Below are 12,517 nucleotides of genomic sequence, written 5' to 3'. Positions count from 1 at the left end.
CCCTAATTCCCCTACTCCTTCATAGAACCACACATCTAGTAGTTTTCATTTAAAAAAAATGCTTTTAAACAAATGAACAAATAAAGTTTAACAGATGTTTGGGGCCTTGTTAGCCCCAGTGGAATAAAGTGCCTTCTGGGTGATGGGGGTTGGAGAACTTGCTAATGAGGGGCCGATGCCTCCACTTGCCTGCTCCCAGGGGGTGGTGAGACACATCCAGTGGACGCTCAGGGAAATGGAGGCGTACATCTCGCGCCTGGAGAAGCTGATGAGGCGCTACGTGCAGAGGCTGCAGTGGCTGCTGTCAGGTGAGCCTGCCCACTGCCCTGGAGGGCGGAGGGGCACAGGGGAAGTAGCAGGTTAACCCTGGGGCACCCCAAGGCTAGTCCTTTCAAGGCCGGGCCCTCACTGTCAGGTCAGCTACCATCCAGGTCCCACGTAAGTTCTGGGTTCAGAGGTCAGGCAAGGTGCGGGATGACAGTGAGGTGGAGCACGGGCCAAGCCACCCCAGAGTCACGTGTATCAGGCACCGTCCCACACTCCTCGCCTTCCTGTAGGAGATGGTGGAGCCCATCCCTGGAGGTGCGCTTCAGCATTTATTTATTTATTTTTAGATTTATTTATTTGAAAGAGTTACAGAGAGAGAGGGAGAGACAGATCTTTATCTGCTGGTTTACTCTCAAGATGGCCACAATGGCCAGGGCTAGGCCAGGTGGAAGCCAGGAGTCAGGAGCTTCATCCGGGTCTCCCACATAGATGACAGGGGCCCAAGCACTAGCGCCATCTTCTACTGCTTCTCCCAGGCCGTTAGCAGGAAGCTGGATCAGAAGTGGAGCAGCCAGGACACAAACCAGCACCCATATGGGATGCCAGGGTCACAGGTGGCGGCTTTACCTGCTGCACCACAGCCCCAGCCCTGGCTCTTCAGTACTGACTGGGCCCTGCTGCACTGGCCCCCAGCAGTGGGTGTGGGCAGGGGTCCTGAGAGAGAAGAAGCCCTCCTCAGTGAATGGATGGGGCTGCTGAGGAGAGCCAGGCTTCTGTCGCAGAGGAAGATGGGCAGGGGATTGAGAGATGGTCTGAAGCAGAGTCCAGGAGGCCTGGCAGCCACTCAGAACTGGACAGGAGGGGACTTAGGCTTTGGGGTCTGGGGGGATCCTGAGAGAGGAGGAAGGAGGGAGAGGGTCTTATACAGGAGTCCTCCAGGTGGCCTTGTGTGGGCCAATCAGGGTCCTGTGCATTTATTTGGTCCATGCCTCTGCAACAGAGCCTGGTACAAACAGTCCTTGGGCAGTGCCGTGTAGCTGCAACTGCTGTTTTCCAAAGCCCCTGGAGGGGATGGCAAGCTCCAGGAGAGGTCCATGCCAGAGGCTGAGGTGGGGCAAAGAAGGTGCAAACCTGTCCCCATGCCCAGCTCACATTTCCAAGTACAAGGAACAGAGATTCAGCTACTTTTGTAGGACAAGTCTCCCATCTAGCCCACAGGTACACACCCCAAAGCCATCGAATGCTTCTAACATACCCAGGGAGACATCTTTCATTTATTTATTTTTATTCAGTAGTGTGGAGTACTAGAGAGAGGGCAGAAGGCCAAACCCAAGATGGCCTCTGAGCTCATGCAACATAATGTCTAGGAGGAGACAGACATCAACCAAAGAGTCTCACAGAGACGTCTAATATGCATGGTGCATGGCAAGGAGGTGGGGCACAGACCAAAGAACCCCCAAGAGAATTTACGCCTGAGAAGCCCTTCCCCAAGAGGAGCAGTTGGCTGGATAGAAAGGTCCAGGAAGGCTTCCATGAGGAGGTGACATTTGAGCTGAGATCTAGAGACTGAAAATATGTTAACTGTGCAAAGAGAGGGAAGGCAGGTGTGAGCTGGGGTGCTGTGCAGGAGGTGCTGAGTACAGAGACTGAATGGAAGCGAGCGTGGCTGAGCAAGGGAGTGAAGGGAGAGACCCTCCTTGAGAGATGAGGCCACAGCACAGACTGTCATTTATCAAAAGCAAAGGGAAGGGGCTGGCGCTGTGGCACAGCAGGTTAAAGCCCTAGCCTGCAGCACCAGCATCCCATATGGGTGCTGGTTCAAGTCCTAGCTGTTCCACTTCAATCCAGCTCTCTGCTATGGCCTTGGAAAGCAATAGAAGATGGCCCAAGTCCCTGGGCCCCTGTACCCACATGGGAGGCCCAAAACTGGCTCCTGGCTTCAGCTTAGCTCAGCTCTAGCCATCATGGTCATTTGGGGAGTGAATCAGTGGATGAAAGAACTCTCTCTGGCTCCGCCTCTCTCTGTGTAACTCTGTCTTTCAAATATATAAAATAATCTTAAAAAAAAAAGAAAAAAGGAAGGGGAAGCCATTAAAATGTTTTCAATAAAGGGAAAGGGGTCAAGTTAGCATTTGCAGCATGGAAATAAGCATGGTTGCTGCAAAGAAAACAAGATGGTGGGAGGGTAGAGAGGAATCAGAGCAAATAGCCTAGGCAGAAGAGTGAGGTGGCTGAAAAGGGGTCGTGATGATAGAGGTGGATGAAGTCGGCAGAGGCAGGGAGATTCGAGAGCATAGTGACCTGCACTGTTTATACCAGCTGACTCCAAAGGTAGACCAGTAGGCCATTTGTGGTTGGGGTTCCTTCAGCTGGCTGGGCCTCATCATAGAGCTCCTTCTGCTTTGGGATGGCCCCCTCTTCTCCCCTTGCCATGAGCATGGCCAGACAACACCCCAGAGGGGTCCTTGAAGGCTCAAGGGCAGCATAGTCAGCTCTCAGTCCATCTGCACCTGGAGAGCTGGCCTGTCTTGCAGCTGCTCATCCATTTTCTCTGCTGAACCCAACGGGATCCCAGAGGCATGCTTTGGGAAGGCTGCACGTGGCGTCTTCTGTTTCTTTCCCTTCCCCCGTGTTATCTCCGTTTAGCCTTACAGAGCCATAAGGACTAGGGTTAGAGGTTGCCTCAGCAAAGTGGGGGGGGGGGGGTTTGCTGAGCTCAGCTCTGTCTCTGCCAGTCTGGGTGTGGCTGGGCAGGTCACCCTTGGACTGACCCTTAGCAGCCTCCCCAGCTTTAGCGCTCATCCCTTGGCCCCTGGGTGTCTCCAGTCCAGTGTGGTCTTACTCCCCACATGGCTCTCTCTGAGCTGCTTTCTGTCTGCCGGGGTATCCACACCCCCACCTTGGCTCACTGCTGCTCCTCCTTCCCAGGCTTCTCTGCTCTCCACCCTGTATCCATCGAGTTTCGGTTCTCCTCATTATGTGCTCCCATAACACTCCGTGGTCACAACCCTCGGCAGAGCTGTCATTATTTGCTAACGTCAGTCTTCCTTGCCTGATGGAAGCTGCACGAGGACTGGGACCCTCTCTTATTCAACATCGCACTTTGCACAGTGCCAGGTGCATAGCGTGTGTGCAGTTGATTTCTGTTGATCAGTTGACTGAAGTACTCCTTGATGTCTTTCCAGTCCCCAGAATTCTATGACACTGTTTAGCCCAATCACTTAATCTCAGGGATAAGGAAACCCAAGTACTGGCAGGTTGGAACACTTGTGCAAGTCATCACAGAAAAGCCAGAGATGAAACCGTGAATCTCCCAGAGCCCAGACCACCGACTGGCTCTGCTCTGGGACAGCTGACCCCTCCCAAGCACTACAAAAGGCCATGTCCTAGAGAGGTGACCTCTGATCAGTGATTAGACTGATACAGTGAGGAGAGCCATCCTCACTCCTGTCCTGCCTCCGCCCCTACCCGTCCGGAGCAGGGAGCCGCCGGCTGTTTGGCGCCATCTTGGAGAGCAAAGTGTGCATCCTGCTGGACACCTCGGGGTCCATGGGCCCCCACCTGCAGCGGGTGAAGACAGAGCTGACTCTGCTGATTTGGGAGCAGCTGCGGAAGCGGTGTGACAGGTAGGAAGCAGGGCTGTGGGTGGGTGGGGGTCAGGAAGATCAGAGCTCCTGGGGCTTCCCAAGCACACTGCCTCCTCGTGGTTCCAGCAGGCCTGGGGCAGGCTGGAATGCTTTTCTGAACAGCCTGTTTAAGCAGGAAAGAACACCAATTCTGCTGTGTTGCAGAAGGAAGGTGGTTCTTGGCAATCCATCTCGGGCTCGGGGACAACTGCAAGCTGAACAAAGGAGCCACCATGCGGCCCTGAACAGTGACCTTAGTTGAACTTGATCTTTAAGCAGAGTAGATGGGTTGTTTGTTCTGTCTGCCCAGAAAAGTTGGCCCTACAGAGGCAGCAGGAGGCCCTAGTCCTAGGCTGGGATGCGTTCTTGCCTTAATATTAATGAGTAAGCACTTCCCATGTGCCAAGCATTTTACACGCATGATTTCTTCAGTCTTCACAATGACTCTGTGAGGAATTCAGTTATCACCCCATTATGCAGAAAAGGAAGCTAGAACTTAGCGGAAGTAATTTGCTCAAGGTCACATACAGGCAGTGACTGAGCTGGGATTTAAATCTATTTTCATCTGCACCCAGAATCTTCACAATGTGTAGCCTGTTTTTTTTTTTTTTTTTTAATATGTATGTATGTATTTGAAAGGCAGAGTGACAGGAAGAGGAGAGAGATCTTCCATTCTCTGGTTTACTCTTCAAATGCCCACAACAGCCAGGGCTGCGCCAAGCCAAAGCCAGGAGCCAGGAACTCAATCCAGGTCTCCCGTGTCAGTGGCAGGGATCAGAGTGCTCTAGCCATCACCTGCTGGTCCCATCCCATCAGAACATTAGCAGGAACTGGATCAGTAGCAGAGGTAAGCCTCAATCCCAAGTATTCCAGTGTGGAATGCAAGTATCCCAAGCAGTGGCTTAACCTACTACACCACAAGGCCTGCCCCCATGAGTATCTTCTCATTCTCATGTGGCCCAGGAGGCCACAGGGATCATTGTAGACATCTTCAATGCTAGGTATGAGCAGTCTTCAGGGAAGTGACTTCACCTGAATTCAGTATACACTGGCTACACTGGCTGTTTGTTTTTTTTTTTTTTTTAAGAATTATGTATTTGTTTGCCAAGTTGGGGTAGGAGAGTTTTCCTTCCTCTTGTTCACTCCCCAACTGCCAGGGCTGAGCCAGGCCGACGCCAGGAGCCAAGAACTCCATCCTCATGCGTGGTCCATCTTCCAGTGCATTCCCTGGCATATTAGCAGAGAGCTGGATCAGAAGCAGAGCAGCCAGGACTCAAACCAGCACTCCAATATGGGATGCGGGCATCATCACAAGCAGTGGCTTAGCCTGCTGCACCACAACACTGGCCCCCGCTGGCCTGCTCTAACCAGCCTTCTCTCCCCTATCTGCCCCTCCTCTCTCTGTTCTTCCTCCCTAGTTTTAACCTGCTGAGTTTCGCAGAGGGCCTACAGCCATGGCAGGACGGCCTGGTGGATACCACAGACGCAGCGTGTCACAAGGCGATGCAGTGGGTGGCCCACCTACAAGCTCAGGGGAGTACCTCAGTCTTGCAGGCTTTACTGGCAAGTTCTAGCACTGCGCTGACCCTGTAGCCAGACAGACATACTGTCATCTCCTGTACTGTAGAATGTACAGGGTTACTTCATTTTATCTTCCCAACAACCCGATGAGAAAGGAATTCTCATTGCTCCCACTTTATAGATGAAGACACAGATGCTCAGAGAGGTTAAGCCACTTGCTTGGGGCTAACCAGCTAGGCAGTAGACCGTGACCTGTTTCCTAAACCCCAGCGGCTTCCTTGGTGTGTCTTAGACTGAAAGGGGGAGTCTCAGATATTTAATGGACAAATCGGGGCATCCGATCAGACACATTTTCCTTGGCGACAGCAGGGGCTACCTGCTCAGGAGGTGGCCCCTGCTCATGACAACCTTCCCACACTCTTTCAGAAAGCGTTCAGTTTTCATGATGTGCAAGGCCTGTACCTCCTGACCGACGGGAAGCCGGACACAAGCTGCAGCCTTGTTCTAAATGCGGTCCAAAGACTCAAGGAGGAAAGAGACGTGAGAGTGCACACCGTGTCCCTGAACTGCACAGACAAGTGAGCAAGGAGGCGGGGCTGAACTTGAGTCTTTCCCTGTGGCCACACATGAGAGGACGGGCCTGGGCTCCTCACCTAATCCAGGGACTCATTTAGACAGTGGTCTCTCCTGGGCCCTGGTCCTACAGGCCAGGGATTAGGAGGTATCCAGTTTGCCTGGAGGGCCCAGGCAGGTATTACCCCACAGAGTGAAAACCCCTCTCTCCACCCTGAACTTGACCCTAGGTGGGTCTGCTCCTCTGACTTTCTCCAGCCTGGAAATGGATTTGTGCTGATTCACAGTCACATCATATTCTCTCTTCTGACCTTTCTTGGGAACACATTTGTGGCGATTAAGTGGAGGGAAATATAACAGATGAGCAAAGCATCATGATGGTTATTTTTGTAAACCATCACAATTGAAGAGCATATGTTAGAAAAGAGAGAATCCGCTCCTTCAGGAAAAACCCTGAGTTATTAGCAAAACTTATTCCTAGGTGAGTATTTTATTTCTCCATCTCAGCCATGAGCTGCAAGAAGGCCACACATGTATTCCTCACGGGCCTAACCCAGTGGGCACTGGATAGAGGTCAAGTAAAGTGGGGGGTGGGCACCTGTGGGCTTTGAGGGGGTCCAGGCTAAACAGTGACAGTAAGGTGCTGAATTTCCTCCACTTAAGCAGCCATGGCCCATGAACTCACCAGGAAAATGGGCTTGCTGATGCTGATGACAGTCTCAATGACGCAAACCATGGCCCATTGCCAGGCTGATTTCTCTTAAATCCTACAGACTTGCATTCCTCAGGGGTTGCGGGGCCCGGTTGGCCTCCCCCCAGCCCTCTGTTCCTCTCCCTAGAGAAGCGGTCGAGTTTCTGAGAAAGCTGGCAGCCTTCACTGGCGGGCGCTATCACTGCCCGGTTGGAGAAGACACGCTCTTCACAATCCAAGGCCTGCTCACCAAGGGTTTCATTGATGATCAGGTAGGCCACAGGGCTGCCGAGTGCAGGGCCTGCCGAAACAGCTCAATAGAATGTCGATGGGCGGGGGTTTCTCCTTCCCACTAAAATGCTCGCTGCTTCTCTTCTAAGACAAAGTGTTCACTACAAGGGGCTGTGTTTCCCTGCGGCTCTCCTCTTAAGCTGACTCTCAAGCTTGGGACAGAAGCAGGGTTTAAGGGTGGTACTTAACAATATGGACCAGTTTACGTTCATTGAGCACTTCCTACATGAAGGTATGTCGCTTTATGTAGATTATATATATTAATCTTCCCATGATTATTTTTAAAGATATTTATTTTATTTACTTGAAAGGCAGAGTGAAAGAGAGAGAGAGACAGAGAGAGAAAGAGATCTTCCATCCACTGGCCATTGCCCAAATGACCATCACAACAGGTGCCCAGCCAAGCCAAAGCCGGGAGTCTGGAACTCCAGCTAGGTCTCCCATGTGGGCTCTTGGGCCATCTTCAGCTGCTTTCCTAAGTGCATTAGCAAGGAGCTGGATCAGAAGCAGAGCAGCTGGGACTTGAACCTGCACTCCAATATGGGATGCCAGTGTTGTAGGAAGTGGCTTAACTTGCTGCACCAAGATAACAGCCCCCCCCCCCCATTATTATACCCACTAAACGAACAAACAGGTTCAGTGAGGCTTAGGGATATACCTAGCCGGAGAACACGGGGAAGCCAGAGCCCACAGCACCCTTAATCTCTGTATTTTACTTCCTGCGTATTTTTGCCCTCCTGGGTTCAATTCATTGAAGCACAGATATTCAAGTTGTCTGCTAAGCAATGTACTTAGTAGCCACAGATTATCTGTCACATAATTAATCTAGTAAAGTCATAGGTTCCAGTGATCCTCTTCTAATGTGATAGAGAACTTGTGCACCATGCCGGCACTATGGCGCAGTGGGTTAATGCCCTGAGCGGAAGCACCGGCATCCCATATGGGTGCTGGTTCAGGACCCAGATGCTCCATTTCTGATCCAGCTCTCTGCTATGGCCTGGGAAAGCAGTAGAAGATGGCCCAACTCTTTGGGCCCCTGCATTTGTGTGGGAAACCCAGAAGAAGCTCCTCTCTCCTGGCTTCAGATTGGCTCAGCTCTAGCTGTTGTGGCCAATTGGGGAGTGAACCAGTGGATGGAAGACCTCTCTCTTTGTCTCTACCTCTCTCTCTCTCTCTCTCTAACTGCCTCTGCTCTCTCTGTGTAACTTTGACTTTCAAATAAATAAATAAATAAATAAATCTTTAAAAAAAAAAAAAAAGGAAACTTGTGCACATTTTCTTACCTGGACAAAAGTGTTGTCAATGATCACATTTCTAGGGCCACAATTTATCAGGGAAGACTACCACACAGAAGCCCACATTTCTTTTCAGAGGATAAAGCTTCCTTTCACAGTACATGACATAAATTTTGAAGTCAGGGTGGCTCTAACATCACTGCTTTATTCAAGTCACTCTTCCAGGGACATGTATTGCAAATTATAACAAAGACAGCCGAACAAGTTGGTAAAGGCAACGAACAATTCACTCAAGGGTCCTCAAGACATAGGAAAGCATCGACATGGGGAAAGTGCTCAGTTTAATATCTCATCCTCTTGGATTTTTGGATTGGTTTTTTGCACGCAGAATGGGCTCTCTCTACCCTTAGGAAGCAGGGCAGCCTTGTCTCTTTCACAGAACTTGTTAACGTGAGGATCCGTGTTTCTAAGGCGAGGCTCTGGAATTGCACTCGTTAACATCAGACGAAAGTGTGTCTGTCTCAGTTTTATTAGAAGAAATGGAGAAAGGGCTGAAGAGGCTGTACTGAACAGCAGTAAGATAAGGAACACATGCATATCTTTTGGGGTTTTTTTCTTCAATTTTTTTATTTGAAGGGCAGAGAGACAGAGAGAAAGATCTTTTATCTGTTGGTTCACTCCCCAAATGTCCACAACAGCCAGGGCTGGGCCAGGCCAAAGCCACGAGCCAGAAAGTCAATCCACATCTCCCATACAAGTGGCCCCTGTACTCAAATATCTAAGTACTTCAACCATCATCTGCTGCCTTCCCAGGAAGCTGAGTCAGAAATGGAGCTAGGACTGTAACCAGGCACTACCATATGGGATGCAGGCAGCCCAAGCATCAAATTAACCACTGTGCCAAACACCTGCCCCCGCACCTACCGGGGAGGCGCCAACTTCATTAGAGTTTGAAGACATCTTGGTTTGCCATAGTCTCCTCCATACAATGACTCTCACACATTTTATTTCAGTGTCCCATTTACAGAATGACCGCCTGAATAGGTAGTGAGTTTCCCACAAGCTGAGGTCCACAAGGAGTTCTTGGCCTGGGTTGGAGGCTGCATTTAATTATCCTTGACATTCTCTACTTAGGATGTTGGATTTTCAAGTTCTGCCCAGTGAAGTTCAAATGGATGAAACTTTACACTCACTTCCGGTTTTCCAGGATCCCCCGTTGCCACCATTTGAAGGAGATGATTTAAGAAGATTGGCCCAGGAGATCACCAAGGCCAGAAGCTTCCTGTGGCAGGCCCAGTCCTTCAGGTAGGCCCTTCAAGTGCCCCTGAACCTGTCCCATGGCTCCCAGCACAGCCAGACCCTGAGTCTCATCAACAGAGGGCCTACTTTGGTCACAGCACCCTTGTTCCCAAGAGCTCCTATCCCATCTCCACCCACCAAACCCAGAAATCTGGACACCAGGAGAACTCTCTTCCTCATCTCCTGCCCACCAGGTCCCAACTCCAGAGGAAAAGCAGCACTGAACCCCAGGTCACTGCTTGTTAGAGACGTGTTCTCAGGTAAGGGGCAAAGGGTGGACCTCCCATCGGCTGAGTGCCCAGTGAGGGCCGGGTGCATGCTCTATTTGTGGACAGTCACACCTCTGGGGAAGGGTTCCTCTAAACAGAAAGGCCACGCTGCAGAGAACCACTCACTAAGCACATCTGGGCCCTGAGGGCAGCACGACACAGAAAGCTGTGACCCAGGTTGTCCACCGGAAACACGACACCACACCCAGGACTCCCTGGAAGTTGAGAAAGGAGAAGCTCTGGGTTTTGTGTATGGGGCCCTCCCCAGGTCTACCCTAAGTCGCCTGCCCTGTCCCTGAACTTACCCTGCACTCTGACCACAAGATCACCGCTCACTGAGAAGCCCCATGGGAGCCCCGTGCCTGGAACACCCTTCTTGCCACCTTCTGCCCGATGACTCCCACTCACCCCCCTGAGACACAACTCAGATGACATCAGCTCCCGTGTGAAGATGTCACTGGACCCATCTGGAGCCGGGAGTCTGCAGAGTCGGGAGCCTCCAGCCTTCCTCTCCCAGCAGCCTAAGCCGCCATGCCTCTTACTGCATTTGCCGTTCCATCTCACAGTTCCTTGCTCACTTCTCTAACTCTTCTCCTTGCCCGTGCGTTCCCTCGGGATGAAGCTGGTGTCCTATTCATCCCTGAGTCCCCAGAATCTGCTGCATGGCAGACAGGAAGGAGACACTGAGCGCTGGGCCGAGCTGTGAGAGCCCAGCTCTGCAAACAGCCAGCCAGGGCTACTTCTGCCCTGGTGCTCTCTGTGCTGCCCCTGCCCTGGGGCACGAGGCCCACGCAGGTTCAACGTCAGCCCATCTTACTGCAAGAAGAAACAAGTGAGCCTCTGCCCCACCCTCAACCCTGGCTCGGCCAAGCTGGACTGAAGGTTGCTCTGGAACGCAGGCCGGAGTAAACGCGGCTGGAGCACATGAAAATTGGGCAGGTGGTGGGGGCCTAGTCCCACCGTGCATATAAGAAGTGAATGTGTCACTGTTTGGGGTCGTTTTCTAAAATAAAAATGCTTTTATTTTCATTAATGGGATCATATAACTTTGTTTACGTGATCTTTGGGGTGGGTTTGTAGATTTTCGGTGAGAAAACTTAATTAAAAAACTCAAAGCTAGGTGTGGACATATAGCTGAGTGAAGACGCCTGTGTCCCAGTTCAGGCAGGGGGAAGTAAACCAGTGGGTAGGAACTTCTTCTCTCTCTGTCTCTCTGCCTCTCAAATAAATACATATGATTTTCGAATAAATAGGAGCCAGCATTGTGTAATAACAGGCAAAACTGCCACGTATAATACTGGCATCCCATAGGGACATTGGTTCATGGCCCAGCTGATCTACTTCCTATCCAGCTCCCTGCTAATGGCCTGGAAAAAGCAGTGGAAGATGGCCCAAGTGCTTGGGCTCATGTCACCCATGGTATGACCGGGAAGAAGCTCCTGGCTCCTGGCCTCTGCCTGGTCCAACCCTGGCCATTGCAACCATCTGAGGAATGAGCCAGGGGATGGAAGATCAATTGATTCCCTCCCTCCCTCTCTCTCTCTCCCTCCCTCCTTCCCTCCCTCCCTCTCTCTCTCTCCCTTCCTTCTTCCCTCTCTCTAAAACTCTAATAAAATCTTTTTAAGAAATTTAAAATAGGCCGGCGCCGCGGCTCACTAGGCTAATCCTCCGCCTAGCGGCGCCGGCACACCGGGTTCTAGTCCCGGTCGGGGCGCCGGATTCTGTCCCGGTTGCCCCTCTTCCAGGCCAGCCCTCTGCTGTGGCCCGGGAGTGCAGTGGAGGATGGCCCAGGTGCTTGGGCCCTGCACCCCATGGGAGACCAGGAAAAGCACCTGGCTCCTGGCTCCTGCCATCGGATCAGCGCGGTGCGCCGGCCGCAGCGCGCCGGCCGCGGCGGCCATTGGAGGGTGAACCAACGGCAAAGGAAGACCTTTCTCTCTGTCTCTCTCTCTCACTGTCCACTCTGCCTGTCAAAAAATAAAAAAAAAAAAAATAAAAAAAAAAAATAAAAAAAAAAAAAAAAAAAAGAAATTTAAAATAAATAAATAATGAGACTCATACCTAGACTACATAAAGACCTTTAAATCAGTGGATAACATCTCAATTTTTTTAAAGTGGACAAAACACTCAAATAATTACAGTGGAAAACATGAAAAATACTCAACAGCCTTACATCAGGGAAATGCATATTAAAACCACAATGAGACACCACTACACACTCACTAGAATAGCTATAAAGAAAAAGACCTACAATATCAAAATATGGAGCAAGTGGATTGGGGTGGAAGTGGGACAGTATAAATTACTTCAACCACTTTGGAAAATTATTTGGCAGTCTCTACTGCAATAAGACACATGCCTACTCTTGTCCCAGCAATTCTACTCCAAGAGAAATGATAATATGTGTTCCACAAAAGACAGCTAATAAAAAGTTTATAGCAGGTTTATGCATAAGAGCCCCAAGCTGGAAACTACCCAAATGTCCATCAGTGATAGAATGGGTAAAGAAATTGTGGTACATTTATACTGTAGAATACTACTACACACACACACATCAATTAAAAAGAATGAACTACAAGAAGATGCATCAATCTTATGAACAATATTGAATGAAGAATCCAGACACAAAAATTATATACCATATACATATGGTATATAAGTCAAATTATGTGAAATTCCAGAAAAGGCAAAATTGACTGTTGGTGGCAGAAGTTGAGAGAGTGGCTCCTCTAAAAGGCAGCAGTG

General features: G+C 50.5%; 1 protein-coding gene across 17 annotated transcripts in view; it reads left to right on the top strand.

Annotated features, from left to right (window-relative positions):
* The window catches only part of VWA3A (von Willebrand factor A domain containing 3A), a 64,247-nt gene extending 53,442 nt beyond the window's left edge, over window positions 1–10,805 (top strand). For all 17 annotated transcript variants that reach the window (XM_089321559.1, XM_070064611.2, XM_089321564.1 and 14 more), the window contains 8 exons: window positions 200–308; window positions 3,749–3,893; window positions 5,312–5,456; window positions 5,841–5,992; window positions 6,827–6,950; window positions 9,412–9,509; window positions 9,698–9,763; window positions 10,097–10,805. In XM_089321559.1, coding sequence (XP_089177685.1) covers window positions 200–308; window positions 3,749–3,893; window positions 5,312–5,456; window positions 5,841–5,992; window positions 6,827–6,950; window positions 9,412–9,509; window positions 9,698–9,749 — 825 coding nt within the window. In that variant the 3' untranslated portion in view covers window positions 9,750–9,763; window positions 10,097–10,805. The remainder of the gene's footprint in view (window positions 1–199; window positions 309–3,748; window positions 3,894–5,311; window positions 5,457–5,840; window positions 5,993–6,826; window positions 6,951–9,411; window positions 9,510–9,697; window positions 9,764–10,096) is intronic.
* The last annotated feature ends 1,712 nt before the right edge of the window (window positions 10,806–12,517 follow it).

Source organism: Oryctolagus cuniculus, chromosome 19 (assembly GCF_051225735.1).
Source record: "Oryctolagus cuniculus isolate XC-2025 breed Fujian yellow rabbit chromosome 19, ASM5122573v1, whole genome shotgun sequence".
NCBI classification, from domain to species: domain Eukaryota; kingdom Metazoa; phylum Chordata; class Mammalia; order Lagomorpha; family Leporidae; genus Oryctolagus; species Oryctolagus cuniculus.
Note: the sequence above shows the minus strand (reverse complement) of the source record. Positions and strands in the feature narration are given on the sequence as shown.